Here is a 15,535-nt window from a genome sequence, read left to right as displayed (position 1 = left end):
CATTCGAGTCTAATCACAACAATTCTGAGATATTGAAAGAGCCTCGAACCTCCAAGCTTTGACCCTTGACACGAAAGAAGAAATCCAATCTTCTAGGAATCAGCTAGAGGGGGCACTTGAATTTCAGATCTATGAATCAGGGTGCCACACCCACGGATGTAGCCGACAACTTCGGTCACCAAACCTCGTGCCCCGCGACCAGTGTCAGGTAGTACGATATTAACCACGACTATTATAATCATACACTTAACAGAACTATAAACTACGGGGAAGGGCATCGAGACATTCTCAGCGTCAAGATTTCGACAGAGGACACATTGGGGAGAGCGAGGCAATGGAAAACGTTGGGTGTGATACCATGTGATGAGGCAGCTACCGCCTCGTGAATTGCCACCTACTACCTAACAGAATCGAAGTACTGTTGTTGTACCAGACATGCCTTAATCGTATCGTTCGATAAGAGACGGACGAGACGATAGGTGCTTCTGACTACAACTAGTGTGATTTGGTCAGAATAGGGAGAATAAATTTCTCCAAGTCCTCGTCCGAAAATTGCGCAAGACCGACGATCCCGTTGTCCAACTCATGATACTGGGTATCATACTTGCCGCTGAGCATGACGGCCTTGATCAGCGCATACAGCGCCAAAACATCTGTTGGGCTCTCAGAAAACTTGGCAGAAGCCGCTCTTAGGGTCTCCTCTGGATCAACGAATGTCTCCTTCCATCCAGTTCCTTCAGGTAAGGCCTTCTTTGCCATCTCGAGCACCTTAACTTGGCTGATAATGGTCTCTTGAATGTGAAGAACACGGTTCTTCGTCTCAGTCGCGTTGCGTAGAGTACCGGCGATGGCTTTCCCAATACCCCTAATGCTGGTCGAACTGAGCCGAAGTTTTCCATCACCGTAGAACTCCACAGAGTGGTTGTGGAAGTCGACGAATACTGGGCTACCAAAGATGAAGTCCAGAAAAGGGCCGGTGGACAGGATGGTGTACTCGATTTCCCCAGCTGCAGCCTTTTCCTTGAGGTAATCTTGAATATCGACGAACGGCTGGAACACAGTCACGTTTCTTGCCTTGGGGTCTGCGCTCACGGACCCGTAATCGCTGGGGATGAAGCGCTTGACACCGGCCAGGATGGCGGCGTCGATAACAGTCTTTTGGCCAACGATGCCGGCAGCCCCCACAGTGCTGACGACGGCATCGTGTCCTCTCAATGCCGAAGAAACGCTCTCAATGGAAGAGTAGTCAACCTGGACGACCTTGGCACCGGGAGGTGCCTCCAGGTTAGAGCGGCTGAGGATTGTGACACCGAAGCCGCCCTTTAGCAGCTCGGAGAGGACGGCGGAGCCGGCGTTGCCTTTCTATCAGGGTTCAAGTCAGCAATAGTCGCTAGTAATAGAGGGTTGGTGCTCACGCCGATGATGGCAACGTTCTTAATGATACCCATGGTCATGGCGGAAAGTTGGTTGGAATGAGGGCAAATGGCTGTAAGAATAGGCGGAAATTGGGATGTATGAAAGTGTGTTGGAAGCAGACTGGATCGAGTTTCGTGAAGGGATTATGTTCTATTTATGTGAATGCCTCCGCAGACTCCACATGTTTCTCATGGGCCAAACATAATTCACGGTTGACAACTCGGTGTGTTCTTGGGACAACTGACTAATTAGCAGCCGGGAAATCGGCTTCTCCACGAGCGCAACCCACATAACCAGAGCAGCAACTAACGCCGATGGTGCTTTATAATCAACGTGAGCATGATGAGTCGATACTTTGTTTATGCACGAGTAGCTGCACGTCTCAGGGGGCTGGGAGTTGGTATTGAACATGTCTTGCGCATAGTTGCTTTCGCCAGCGTTTCACGGGTGACCCCTCTTACGCAATGGCGGGATTATGATCTCTCCGAAAAACGAATACGGGTGTGGAAATGGTTAATCAGCACAAGCGGTGATGCCATTTGGCGGGCCAATGATAGATAGACGATCTCCGGCTCGGGTCCCAAGGTCCGGTCCGCTCGAACATCCGAGTTGCCGAAGCAAATGCCCAACGACTAGTCTCAATCCTCAAGCCGCATCTCGCATGGACATGTGGGACTATACTCGAAACGAAGGAAGCAGCAATGTAGTGGAAAGAACTGTTGTGGGTATGGACTCCACAAGGTCCTCAGTTGATTTGGCAAGCTGCACGCACCGGGAGTGAGGCTTGATCGGTTTTAGACCAGGGGTCGTTTAGCTGTATTTCCATGGTCCTGACTTGTCTGCTGTAGTCCCGGGTGAAAATATATTCTCCCCTTTACTTCTGCTCACTGACTAATTAATGTTCGGCACGGGAAGTCCAAGACACCGTGCTCCGAATTGCTAGTCTAACCTCAGCGCTACCCTTTGGATTAAAAATCTCGAGCGTTCCGTTATTTAAGAGCTGTCTGTCAACCTCTAATTGAGGAGTAAGGATCATCGGCCAATTCTTCCTTTTCAGTAGGCTTTGATGTATGCTAATAACCTTGTTTGAACGTCAATTACTGTTGCAAAGTTTCCAGAATGGTCAGGGTCGCTGTTGCAGGTGGCTCTGATGGCCTCGGAAAAGCAATCGTCGATGCAATTCGAAGAGAAGGGAAGCACGAGGTTGTCATCTTGAGTCGTCGCGCAAACGAAAACTCTCCCGTCATCGTTGTCGACTACTCTAGCGTTGAAAGCTTGCGAAGCGTCCTCGACAGAGAGAGAATTCATACGGTTATCTCAACCATTGGTTTATATACCGAGTGTCACCACCATTCCCAGCTGAACCTTATTGAGGCTTCAGAGCTAACGCCTTGTACGGAACGATTCATTCCGAGCGAGTTTGGGATCCCGACAAAGCCAGAGTAAGCCTCGCATAATCGCTGGTTCTAGCATAACCACTGATCTTCTCAGGTTTTGTAGCCTGTGCAAAGAGGATTAACTGACAAGTTGATCTTAGGATTGCCATCGGAGCCCCTCTTTTCCGTTCAAGATTGACACACTTCGCCGACTCGAGAAGTCGACGCTAGAGTTCGCCCTGATTCACACCGGAATCTTTCTTGATTATCTAGTGTGGCCTCGCATACCATCTCACCTTCAGTGTCAGACTGTATGGCTGCACCTTGAGCGCAATGCTGCTGCTATCCCAGGAGATGGAAGCGTTCCTGTGCCTTCGCTCATTCTGAAGATGTTGGCAAGCTCGTCTCTTTAATGCTGGATCTTCCCAGTTGGGATAAGCGTTACTATGCAATCGCAGACCGCCTTACGCTCAACGAGCTCGTCAGGGTTGTCAAGGAGGTCAAAGGCGTTGATGTAGAAGTGAAATACGACCCTAAAGACATTCTAGATAGAGGGGAGTGCACCTTGCTCCCCGGACCGATCGAGGGCGAATTTAAGGACAACCGGTTTAATGCCGAGGCCCAATATATGAAATATATGGCTGCCCTAGGCTCGCTAGTAGATGACGGGCTTTTCGATATCGATTCAATCCCAATTGAGGAAACCTTTCCTAACTTCGAGCCGCTTACTGTGGGCGGCAGTTCAGAGGTGGGTGGCACTGGGATAAGGGCTATTAGTACGAGACATCGGGACACCCATGGGTAGCTCAGTCATCGTCCATAAATCTCTAACTTGCCAACTTGAGGACTGCTATTAATAAGACGTCGAAATTGAAATGTTCACACACTTATATTGAGGGAATCTTGCCTATACTAAGCTCTGTATATTTTGCCCTATGCCCCTGTCCTCCATCCTGATTCTGATAATATATAAAAATGGGATACCAACTAGAGCTGTTATGCCTGACGCAAGAGAAACCAGGCTTGGACCTCCAACGATAACCATCAGCAAGCCATTCATGACAGCACTTGCCATCCCAGCAAGTCCCCAAGCCACCAAAACTCTGCTATAAGCGTCGGCAAAACGCTCTGGGCTAACAACGCGCTGCTAGATAAGAACTGGCAGGATGCTGAAGCCGGCACCGTGTCCCCCACGATGGCCAGACCCCAGACCGCAGTGCCCCTCCCAGTGATGGAGCAAGCACCATGGCGCTGAATGGGGCTATCACCTATGCTTACGTCTACACATAACCCGCAGCAGGTGGCAGAGAAGGGTAGAGGTGATGTGGCGTTGGAGATACCGAGTAGTCTGGGTAGCTCAACTTGGACGATACTTAGCGCGTACATGGTGCCGGCAATGGCCATGTTGAGGAAGCATATCAAGAGGCTAGGGTGCCCTAGTACACATACCCAGAGGGGGGACTAGAAGCTCAACAGTAGAAAAAAACACCAACAATAGTATCAACAATACAGACCATATACCCAGTCCATTCAAAGATCAACAGTACACTCACAATGGTATTGTAGGCGGCATATTTTTGCGGTCGGAATGGGGACAGGGAGGGTTCAACTCAAACACCCTCTTATGAAAATAAAAAGACGGCGGCGATACTTATCTTGTCTCCATATAGAAAGGTTTCCAGAACCGCGGCCGACGTACTGGTCATCGCTTGTCGACCGAGCGTGGGAGCTTAACGTCCTGCGTAGGATGACTATTGCCTCAACATGCAGCCATCATATTGCTCCACGCACCAATGAACAAGTCTAACACTAATACTCCGTAAAATGAGTTGCAATAGGAGAGCCTGCGGGTTTACAACTATACCCTGCATCACCAGCCTCGTCCGCCTCTCCGCCTCTCCCGCCTTTCCCGTTTCTCCCGCCTTTCCCGCTTCTCCCGCTTCTCCCATTCCTCCCATTCCTCCCGTCTTTTCCGGTTCTCCCGTTTTTTCCGTCCCTCCCGCATCTCCCGATTCCCCCGCAGTCCCCACCTCGCCTTTTGTGGCACATACCTTAGTCGTACCGTTAGTAATTCTTGGCGCATACGACTTACAAGGCAGGCTGTAGCCCCATACCGAGAAGTAGGTAGCCTTGGGTTGGTTTCTGTCAGCCTCTTCTATTAACGGCGCCAGATTGCCATGATTTAACGCATATTTACAGGGCATAAAGCGCGAGATGAGGTTCCGTGACAATCTCTTGGCATGTGCCTCTCGATCTTATTCTTCTGAGGCGACTGGATGATGGCACCATGAGCTTGGAAATTAGCTGTCAAGGGGTCAATGGGTTTCTAGATCCCAATGGTCTGCTTGCTTGACCCTCTAGTCACCGAACCTACACGACTGGCGACTGAGCTTTCCATCGACGAAATATATTTATCATCTGCCACCCTCATTCTCACTTGGTAGTATCCAAGACCCGCTCGGGACGTTCCCGATTCTGACTTGATTGTGCTGGAGGAGCATCTTCAACGAAATGGACAGGGTCGCGCCGAGTTCGATCAACTCTCAAATCAAAGACATCCAGTCGCTGGTATCCGCCAACCACATCATGATACTGCTTGCCTTCAATACAGTCCTCCAGGTCCATATCGGCGTATAAAATTCCCTCTGTGTCCTGCAACAGGTCCTTTGGCACAGGAGATTCCTGCTCAAACACAAAGCTTGGCAGCGGTGCTCCTGTCGGATCCAAAAACATAGTGGCGCCTTGCTGAGCCTCTTCCAGAGCCCGGATTGCATCGGGGCTAGCACTTGATGATATCGCGTTGATGGCGTCCTGTCCTAGCTTTCCTGTGCAAAGAACGCCGAAGCATTTCGCCTCGAAGCAGTGCGCAGCTGCACGAACTCGGTTGGCAGCGACATTGTCGTAGTTTGCGCCCCGAGAGACAGTCGATGTCTGTACCATTCCCGCTGAAGATGTGTCGTCCTGGTTAGATGGTGGCTTGGGAACCCTTGTTGGCCAGATGGCGGGCCATGTCGAAATATGGAGTTGCTCTCCCTGGGCCATGAGGGTGTATCGGGCAAGGGGGTTTGTATTCTCGCCGCAGATTAAGTTTCCGATCTTTCCAAACGGCGTATCAGCAAGACGTAGCCCATGCCCATCGCCCGGAGCCCAAGTAAGCTTCTCGAAGAAGGTCGGCATAAGCTTCCGATGGTGTACTAGAACGTCGCCATTGCCGCCGACAATAATATTCGAGTTATACAAGGTCGCGCTGCTGAAGCGGACTTTCTCGGAGAACCCAATACTGACTATAATGCCGAGACTCTTAGCCTCCCTGCGGATGGCGTTGATTTCAGCGCCATCAGAGTAGACAGATTCCAGGGCCATCCGCTTGAAGAGGTCATGGTTATCGGTTGGTGGGCGCAATGCACTCCATATCGGGAATGCTGGGATGAAAGTCTCGGGGAAGACAACGAGGTTGGCCTTATTTCTGGCGGCCTGCCGAATGAGAGTGAGAGCTTTGTCTGTTGTTTGCTTGGCGGAAAGAAACACAGGAGAGGCGTGGCAAGCGGCCACCCGTAAGAAAGAGGGCATGATTGAAGTTTTTTTTGTTTCGACAAGACGTGTGATGTGTGGTGTCCAGCGATTTCACGATAAAGAAATTCAGACCTTGACTTATAGTGTATGTCGCAGAATTCCTCAAAGTGAAGCGAACAGCGTCGTCCCGCTTTTGCAGCTGCTGGGCGGCTCGGACCAGCGGCAAATAAAACAAAGACCGCATTCGGCACTAATTCTAGCTTCCGCTTGAACTCTTTTCCATATCAGCATGGGGTTGACGCTGACACCCCTTCTCGTCGGTGTGGTCCGGAACGGGTTCATTGTTAAACCCGTCGTGTGGGGACCTGGTGCTCGCTCTGCAGGCCTGCAGGGACAGCTGGCAAAGCCACTCACTCATGCTTGTGCCTAATCGGCCTGACACCCACTACCGGTAGCTCTGGGCTCATAGCTTTGTCGAGATGGGGATCTTTCCGATGTCGATGGGCTTTTACGTGGCGAAGGACTCCATGATCCAGGCCCTCCATCTAGATATAGCATGATTCCGGAAGCAGGTAGTGGAAGGAGGCGAGAGATTACGCTTTGCATGAGCTGGCAAAGGGACATTTGGTGGCATGTCTGGAGATTGGGTGGAGCTTGATGGATGGAGTGTAGACGGCTGGAACGTACAGTTCAATACCGCGGCAGCAACCTTTCTATAGTCGTCATCGACGTCCGCGGAGAAGCCATGGTCAACGCATAATGTTACCCTCTAGCGCCGATGCTCCGGACCTCGTGATGCCAGCTCGAGGTATCTGTAACCAGTCGAACTCGTGTTGTCTCCTGACAACATCGCTGCGAACTCGGCGTACTGGTTCCCGTGCTGTCGAATCGTGCTACCTCCACCTTGACAACCTCCTACTACTGTTTCATCGGGCAGATCTTCCGGACCTGTGAAAAAGCTGCAGACATTAACTAATCTAACTTCTGTCTGCTCCCTCAAGGTGAGCAAGTTGCCGGCACAAGGTCAAAAAAACACAGTTTTATCCACAATTCAAGCATTTGTTACCCAATGCTGCCACGATGACCAAATATCAAGCTTTTTTGCCTTTGGGGGCTAATATGAGACTGTTTGGCCTCGGCGAGCTGTTCGAAAACTCAAAGGAGAATCGGTGGATGATGCGGGATATTGAAAGCAGACGTCAGCCCGATCGTATTTCAACATGCTACGCTTGTCCTTGTGTGCGCTTGTGTCATCCCTTCCCCGTTTGATATCCCATCGTCCCAGCTGCCCTTGACCTCGAGCTCAACAGTCTGGATCACGCCCGTTTCTGGAGTACAATTGATGTACTCAAAGACTGCATCTCCTTCCCGCAAAATGGAAACCTCATGCCAAGTGCGCAACAGCCTAGCAACACCAAATGCTTTATAGTGCGTCAGTGCGCCGCGATATATAGCTAGATGAGAGGGATGAGTCTTGGCCCAGTGCTCCAATCTATCAAGGCCGCTGAAAAAAGCAGTACCGCAAGTCTCTTTTCGAGGTCGCCCGCTCGATGGGGCATCGTCTTTGTTCTGGAGATAACGAACACCGATGGCTTCGGTCTCTTTAGGATGCTCCCAGAGGTACCGGAGTCCTTCGTGCAGTGTAGGTTCGAGTTTCCTCTCGTATGCATCGGCCTCTTGCTGGCCACAATCTTCCCAAAACTGGCCGGACCGGATGTGAACGAGGTTGTGTTGGTTGTTGCCGAGCAAGTGTTGTCCAAGGCCTATAGGAACCGTACGAGGCAGGGTTGCGAGTGTTTTCGGAAATAGGTCATGCGCAGAATCAGGAATACGATCTCTCGCAGCGCCCCAATAAGAAGAAAGGTTGTGCTCCTCAGTACCTACGCCTGGGAGCCTCGCCAAACCCGGAAGATAATCAAGACCGGAGTAATTGGTCTCTAGTCTCGGAATGGCAGTAGCAAAACTTTCTCGCCAGATACCCATAGAGCCCCGGCCTCTCTCCTCTAAACCGGAGAATAGGGTGGCTAACGAAAGGTGCTTCAGGGCCTGGTGATACTTGGCACCATCAAGCCAGTAGCAGACCCAGATAAAGGAATCAGATTTCTCGGCTCCATCAATCATCGTGAAAGACTCCGATGCACCTGGGCCATGATCCGCCTGGAGCCAATTTCTGATCGCAGAAGAAACATGAGCTCGAGCCTGCATCGAGGCTTCGTCCTCCGAGCGCATCTGGACTCCAATGTAGGTCGTGAAGACGTGCGTGACAGTCTTGGCAAGTGCAAGCTGCCATCTTGGAATCGGAACGCGGTGGTTCTTCGGCTTGCGCAGAGGATAAACACGTACGGGGCAAGACATTTTGCGGATATCACGGATATCACGGATAACAAACCCAGCTAAGGAATGAAACGAGTTGAGAATGGGTAACCTCTGGTCAGGCTACCCCATGGATGCGAGACAAACACGGTTTATCTACTGGCCTGACTGACGCAGTATGTAAAACCTTCAGCGGCTCGGCTTCATTTCTAGAATCCGATGTTGTGGTGATTCTGATTCTGGTCACTGAACGCTCTCCATCGGTCTCTTTTTCTGCAGCCGGAGTCCGTTTGCCCATTTTCAGGGTTTGTAACACCAACTACATGTGCCTCGCGGTAGGCTTTAAAATTAGTCCCGCCCTATAAGAATGGTGTCATGCAAAACACCAAAAAATCCATAGTTGTTGGTGGATCCAGTGGAACACCAACCATACCCGTGCCTGGTAGTTAGCCCCAAAGGTGGTGCATGATCCGGGGTAATCTATCCCCGGCAAACTCAAGAGCCATGGACTTAGTTGCGGCCGAGACCCCGGCCTTGGTCACGTTGCACCAGGTCTGAGTGGCGCCCATGCGGAGAGCATTCTCGCTGGATATGACGACGGTCGAACCCGGACCGTTTCTCTTCATCTCGTGGATGAGGATCTTAGAGTCGAGGTAGACGCTCTTCACGTTGACGCCGAAGAGAGTTCAAACTCTTTCAAACTCAATGCTTCCAGTTCTTCTATTAGTTCTACAACTGCCTTCGTCGACGACTCTAGACACGGGTCGCGTTCTTTTCCGCGGTAATATTTACCTCGGCCTTGATACCGAGATGGTCCGTCACCCACGCTTTCTCAAAGCCAAGGGCGACGATCTGACTGCTCTCCTCCTCTCCTTCGGTCAACACATCCGCACCAAACCTCTCGAACTTGACCACCTCAGCGCCGCCACAGAAGTAGACCTTGTCCATCCTCGAACACCCAAACCTCTCTCGGAGCTTGGTCGCGGCCTGCTGACCCCAGGTATAGCCCTCCTCGCTATCCTCCTTTCCGCCCAGCTCCAGGAACGCGTCCTTCAGGCCATTATCCGTGTGCAACGTGCGGTCGAACGGTTGGATGGCGTTGAAGTCTCCCGCAGCCAGGGCGGCATGGACCTTTTCCTCGCGCAGGTATTCCGCCACGATCTGCATCTGGGGCGGGCGGAAGGGCGGGTTGAGGGCCATGGACTCGAGGTGGGTGTTGCATAGGCGGACGGGCTTGCCCTCGAGAGACACGTCGATGAAGAAGGCGTCGCGATCCATGCGAGTCTTGGAGTAGTGTACACGGAAGGCCGCTGTGATGGGTAGGCGGGAGTCGATGAGCGTCACTGTGCCGTAGAGAGAGGTCGCCCAGTTGGTTGCGTCCAAGTCGCTCAGATGGAATCGTTCCCGGACCCACGGCGTGGAGGCGATAGTGGTCAAGTCAGAGGGCGTGCACTCCTGAAGGAAGATGACGGGAGCCTTGTTAGGCGGGCTGGAGGCTATCAGATTACCGAGGTAGGCGAGTGCTGGCTTCATACGGGCTTCGGCGAAGGGAAGCATGAAGTCGATGTTCCAGCTGTAGAGGGCGATGGTGTTGATTCCGCCAGTATTTACAGTTTGAGCCTTATCGTCTGACGACGTTTTTGAAGCCCAGGAAGAAGTCGCCGAGTCGAATGTGTACCAGGATTGCGGATGCGGCTCATCGTCGTTCCACGGCACCGACGTCTTCTGCAATGTCGCGTTATCTTTCATAGCCTGGCCCATAAGGGCCTCCATGCTGTTACGACCGTAACGGAGTGAGTTGTAGGCGTGCACCAAGCTGGCGAGCACCCGGAAGCCAAATGTTGCTTGTGGCATGCTGAGATGAGATGGTGAGAAAGTGAGGGGGTGAGATGCTGACCCCACGTGGATCATGGGCGGAGTTGGGTTTATCTAGGTACAGGTGAAGACTCGTATTTCGCCGTGTCGGAGATTCGGATTTGCCGGACCTCAGCTGCCCTCATCCAGCTTAAAACTTGGCAGAGGGCTGAGCACTCACCGGCGACTTTCTCAAGATCATCCGTATCTGATTGATGATTAAGGGGTGACGTCCGTACGGGTGCAAGTCCCGGATTTGATGGCTGGCTACCCTAGACTTAAATGGATTATCCACATCTCCAAGTTTACCTCTGCTTTGTAAATGCTGCAACTATCGATAATTAAACGTGCGTAGTTACTCGTTGGGGTGTCTCTATCTCCCTATTCACAAATGGGAATCTCGTTGATCCATCTGATAAGCATTTCCGTGCCTCGCCTCGTTCAGCAGACGGCCATGAAGAGGAAGCTACTTGGGGCCCTACAACACACACCATAGAGCTGGAGAGGTTAGTCAAGTGATCATCGAGACAACCAATGCACAATGTAATCTATCATTCATCATGAGCCTCTATACCCTTCCCAAAAGCCCTGGTCGTCGCAAACATGCCTCACACGAGCGCCACCGCCGCCATCAATCACCACCCGCCGATACGATTGGCATACATGGTAACACCACCTCCAGCTGGTCCAGCAACCACGGTGTGAACAATACTCATGGGCCTATCGCCATTTCTTCCAATCCCCTTGAACTTCCACTCGAACCTGCCAACCAACTGCGCAACAAGGGACATCATCTCGCCCCTGGCAAACCTCTCGCCGATGCACTGCCTAGGCCCGTAGGTAAAGGGCATAACGGCCCATGGGTCATTCGTCCCTCCGAGAGGATCAACCTTGACTTCTCCATCCTTTCTCGTCAACCATCGCTCCGGGTCGAATTGACCGGCTCGGGTTCCCCAGACCTGTCGAGATTCGTGAATCACTCCTGGAGCCACCGTGACTACCGTGTCTTGCGGAATGGGTACGGGGCCGATCGTCGTATTAGGCGCCGTGGTCTGTCGGTGGCAATAAACGACGGGCGAAAACAGACGCAAGACCTCGTTGCAGACGGCGGTCAGATAGGGAAGCGACTCGACGAGCCCCGCGTCGACCTCTGTGTTTGTAGATGGCGAAGGAAGCTTTTCTCGGACCTCCTCTCGAAGACGGCTCTGAAACTCGGGGTTCTGGGATAGTGAGTAGAGGGCAAACGTAACAGCGGTTGCCGTGGTTTCTTGGCCGGCCACCATAAAGTTCATTGACTGATCAATCAAGTAATCGTCGGAAAACGTCTCTCCCGACTGCAGCAGGGTTGCGATAATGTCGCCCTGCGTGTACTGCTCCGAAGTTCCCTCTTTTGCATCTTTCGCATCTTTCCGTCGCTGTTGGATCAACGGCCGGATAAAATCCGCAATCACATCCCGCGCCGTCATGATCTCGTGTCTGGCCTTGACCGGTAGTCGCCGATAGATGAAATACGGGAGAAGAAATGCATTGCGGCGATAGATCAAATGGTCCTTCTTGGTGGCAAAGAGATTTCTGAAGTGCTTGACTTTGGTCGACGTTGGGTTCTCGACAGCATTGATGGAAGCCCCGAAAGAGGTCAGTGTGATAATGTCCAAGGTAACGTGATGGAGTCTCGCTCCAATGTCTATGATGCCGGTTCCAGCATCACGGAGTTCTTTCTCAATGGCATTGAGAAACTTGGCCCCCTCGGCCCAAAATATCGGAGATAAGCTCTTGATGTACTTGAACTTGAATGCTGGCTGAAGGAGCTTTCTATCAATCTGTGGCGAAGGGTTAGTTCACCCTTCGATCAATTGGGCGTGAGAAAAAATACCTTGTGTCTATGGGGCGGTGCGACAAGGATACCGCGAGGCGCAAATTGACCCATGACCTCCAAAGCCCACGGGAGCTTGATGTAGTTGTATCCCTGGGTCTGAAGTACATCTTTGCAGCCTTGCGGCGTCGTAACAAGCACTCGCTCTGCATTGAGGAAGCCGTAGTAGCGGATCAGACCGTCATTCGGTATCTCGTTGATCCATCTGACGAGCGTGGCGTAACTCGCCTCGTCTAGCAGACGGCGATGGAGAGGGCGCTGCTTGGGGCTCGGAAGATGTCGGAGAGGGCTGAGATAGAAAGGATACAAAACAATGTTGTAGAGCAGAAGCCATGTGCTGCAGGCTATGCCGATGGCTATACCGCGCGAGAGATAGCACGTTGGTTCCAGACACTGTTTGCTGAGGGAAGCCCAGAGCACACCGCCGACCACAAAGGTCCCCAGTGTTGCTGAGAACATGGCTCACAATTGCGTGTTAAATCGCAGCCTTTGAGTGGGTGAGGCGCGTGAAGGACCGTGATATGACACCGCCGGATTAAATACGGAGGTGAGGGGTATAAACACGGCTTTTGCCCTTATCATATAACGATAGCCCTGGTGTAATTTTCTTTTTCCCCAACCACTTGGCGGCTCAACAATTGGCGTGGTGGCGTCGTACCACGGCCAAATTGAAGGTAAATTATTCGTCCAACTTCGCTAGCCATGCATGTCATGCTCACCGTCGTTGTACAAGTAAGCGCTAATCACCAAAGTAGGCTCCAATTGTCAAAGCTGAGAATAGCAGACTAATGGATTCGTGACGGTCAAATTGATCAATGCAATAGGGTTCAAATTGATGATGATGATCTTGATCTCCGTCCCTTCCAGTCATCCGGACCGGCCGGAAGAGGGGTTATCAGAGCCCCCTTCTGACCAAGGTCCTGATATCAATCTATCGGAGGTTTCGTAGTACAGGGTCTCTTTTCAATACAGATAATGAAATAGACGTTGGTGATGTCTCAGAAATGTAGGTAGGACGAAGAGGTTGGGGTGGTGTAATCCTGAGGCATACGGGTGATGGGAGTTGCTGACCACTACCTTGAATGCGAGCATGGGCTATTTGTGGCTCATATTCCACGCTGATAAGCTCCTACCGTCGAGACCTCGCTGCTCTCATTGAATGAAGAGCTCGATTTCGCCCAAGTTACTTCGTGCTGTCAATTGATTTAGGTACCTTCGCGTTTCCATTTCCCCGCCGGATTTCCAATAATAGAGTATTGATTGGCCAGACGCGCTACAGTGGAGACGCTAGGGTGCAAATGAATGGATCGATTCAATGAGACCGTGACGTGTCGCCTGTCCGTCTTCAATTCCAGAGTATGTGTTGCCTATTTATACTGCAATTTCAGCCTCCAGGAAGAGCAAACTGGTGCAAATTTGCTCTTCAACCTCATTCAATAACTGCTCAAGTCGCCACTCCATCGCTGGTCTTCTGCATATAGGATCAAGAAATACTATGCGACGGGCTTCCGGCCCTCAGCGAGTAGTATCGTCAACGCCTTGAGGGAGATTGTCGCCGAATACCTACGCGTGTTTTTAGTAACAGACGCACTGGATGAATGTGGCCAAGAGCATCGCCACACCTTTCTGAAAGAGATATTCAGGCTGCAGACCATAAACGCGATTCCCCTCCTTGCGACATTCGGTTTCGACGCTACGATCGCCGTGCTATTTACCAACACAGACTCACTAGAAGTTACAGCCGACAAACGCGATATGCGAGGGTATTTGGGATCCCACGTGTTCCGGGTCTCATTGTTTATTAGGAGCCATCCTAGACTCGAAAAGGGAACTGTGGATAGGACTATTGGAGCGACAGATGAAAGATCAGTACTAGCTCCTCGGATATCGCATAAATGGCAGAAACATGAGGTGGCAGCATAGGTTCTTTCTTGTATCTCTCTACCTTGAATGTCTTACTGGGCAGATATGGCCGAGGTGCTCCGCGAAACTCTCACCGACCTGGTGACTGTACCCCATTCCGACAAATACGATCATGCCTATGATACTGTGATAAAGACGGCCGAAGATCAAGATCCGTAGCATGCTCGCCTGTCTAAGAAGGCTATTTTACATGTCGCCATTGTAAGGCGATTGTCTTCAACAGCCCGGGAGCTGCAATACGCCATAGTTGCGGAGGCGGGGACGTCGGCTAAGCCACGACGGCCGTTTTATTAGCAATTGTTGTCACCGCGTGCCACGGACTGGTTTTTATCACTGGCCATGTTTAACTGGACTTGGACGAAAAAGGAAACGATATTGTAAGATTTTGCTTAGCCCACCGTACCGCGCACGGATATATGCAATGGACGCTTAAACGATGGCTCTCAGACAGTGAAAACGAATGACTAGGAAGCTGTATTGATGTCTAAATATTGTGGATATTCTTTATGACATAGTCGGCTATCCATTTAATCTTATTATTCAACTTAGTAAAATTCAAAAGATAAACTGGATAATAATCACATTTCCTGATAACGGATACTGGCTATGTATAACCGCTCTGCTCCCATAAATCTACGGTTCACCCGTTCAGCACTACCGTCCTGGCCTACCCTATACCCTATACATAGTAGGTTAGAGCACGACCGGTACACAGACGCGAAAGGGGAACTTGGGGTAGCTCGAGGCTCTCAACAACACTAACGCCGTCGGGCGATTACTTCATCCCAGTCACTCAATCATCGCTACGAGATGGATTGTGGTCAAGTCTTGGGCCTAGGCTCAGAGACCTTTTGCGTGATTCTTAGTCGCCTGCAGCTATTGCAGAACTTTTAGTACATATAGGGGAAGCTAAGGAGAGAATGAAGAAATTAATTGCCGAATTTCACACGATGGATCGTACTATGAGCGAGAAGGTGTGATATGAACAGCCCGATTCATTTAAAGTTGAAAAACAAGCTAGGATGTCCAAACCCAAGTGGAAAGTTCGAGACCTTCTATAGGTTCATCAGTGGGAGTTGCACCTCTATTTTCGCCCCCCTTAGCTTGGCCAAGCGCTCGTTGGCTCGGCCTTACCGATGACATATAACATCCCAGCGAGCACGACACCCAACTCCACATTTAAACCTCGTTTAGCCTTCTCAGCTATCCTTGGATCGGTGCAAGCAGTATCGCTTTAGGAAGGTAGCAAGTAAAATGCCCTAGGCTA

At 51.2% G+C, this 15,535-nt stretch overlaps 6 protein-coding genes across 6 annotated transcripts; 1 reads left to right on the top strand and 5 right to left on the bottom strand.

Moving 5' to 3' along the window:
• Positions 1 to 495: 495 nt before the first annotated feature.
• BGZ61DRAFT_499106 (NmrA-like family protein) lies at positions 496 to 1,448 on the bottom strand (the record flags this gene model as incomplete). Its single annotated transcript, XM_046251363.1, has 2 exons — positions 496 to 1,362; positions 1,416 to 1,448. 2 exons carry the CDS (start codon positions 1,446 to 1,448, stop codon positions 496 to 498), a joined length of 900 nt encoding a protein of 299 aa, XP_046096850.1.
• A 1,087-nt stretch (positions 1,449 to 2,535) lies between these two features.
• On the top strand, positions 2,536 to 3,597 carry BGZ61DRAFT_499105 (uncharacterized protein; the record flags this gene model as incomplete). The annotated part of the gene is made up of 4 exons (XM_046251362.1): positions 2,536 to 2,858; positions 2,968 to 3,064; positions 3,095 to 3,160; positions 3,193 to 3,597. The coding sequence occupies 4 exons, from the start codon at positions 2,536 to 2,538 to the stop codon at positions 3,595 to 3,597; spliced, it is 891 nt and encodes a 296-aa protein (XP_046096849.1).
• A 1,502-nt stretch (positions 3,598 to 5,099) lies between these two features.
• On the bottom strand, positions 5,100 to 6,362 carry BGZ61DRAFT_499104 (nitrilase; the record flags this gene model as incomplete). The annotated part of the gene is made up of 2 exons (XM_046251361.1): positions 5,100 to 5,149; positions 5,273 to 6,362. 2 exons carry the CDS (start codon positions 6,360 to 6,362, stop codon positions 5,100 to 5,102), a joined length of 1,140 nt encoding a protein of 379 aa, XP_046096848.1.
• A 1,158-nt stretch (positions 6,363 to 7,520) lies between these two features.
• BGZ61DRAFT_539051 (phenylacetaldoxime dehydratase) lies at positions 7,521 to 8,660 on the bottom strand (the record flags this gene model as incomplete). The annotated part of the gene is made up of 1 exon (XM_046254731.1): positions 7,521 to 8,660. One exon carries the CDS (start codon positions 8,658 to 8,660, stop codon positions 7,521 to 7,523), a length of 1,140 nt encoding a protein of 379 aa, XP_046096847.1.
• Positions 8,661 to 9,312: 652 nt separating this feature from the next.
• Positions 9,313 to 10,568, bottom strand: BGZ61DRAFT_462562 (Endonuclease/exonuclease/phosphatase). The gene has a single exon (XM_046247317.1). The coding sequence runs from the start codon at positions 10,527 to 10,529 to the stop codon at positions 9,372 to 9,374; it is 1,158 nt and encodes a 385-aa protein (XP_046096846.1). The 5' UTR covers positions 10,530 to 10,568; the 3' UTR covers positions 9,313 to 9,371.
• A 346-nt stretch (positions 10,569 to 10,914) lies between these two features.
• Positions 10,915 to 12,871, bottom strand: BGZ61DRAFT_510079 (cytochrome P450). Its single transcript, XM_046252042.1, has 2 exons — positions 12,346 to 12,871; positions 10,915 to 12,292 (listed from the first exon to the last, which is right to left on the bottom strand). The coding sequence occupies exons 1-2, from the start codon at positions 12,802 to 12,804 to the stop codon at positions 11,108 to 11,110; spliced, it is 1,644 nt and encodes a 547-aa protein (XP_046096845.1). The 5' UTR covers positions 12,805 to 12,871; the 3' UTR covers positions 10,915 to 11,107.
• Positions 12,872 to 15,535: the final 2,664 nt, after the last annotated feature.

Source organism: Ilyonectria robusta, assembly GCF_021365365.1.
Source record: "Ilyonectria robusta strain PMI_751 chromosome Unknown BGZ61scaffold_32, whole genome shotgun sequence".
In the NCBI taxonomy this organism is placed as follows: domain Eukaryota; kingdom Fungi; phylum Ascomycota; class Sordariomycetes; order Hypocreales; family Nectriaceae; genus Ilyonectria; species Ilyonectria robusta.
This window is presented reverse-complemented; position numbering and strand designations above follow the sequence as displayed.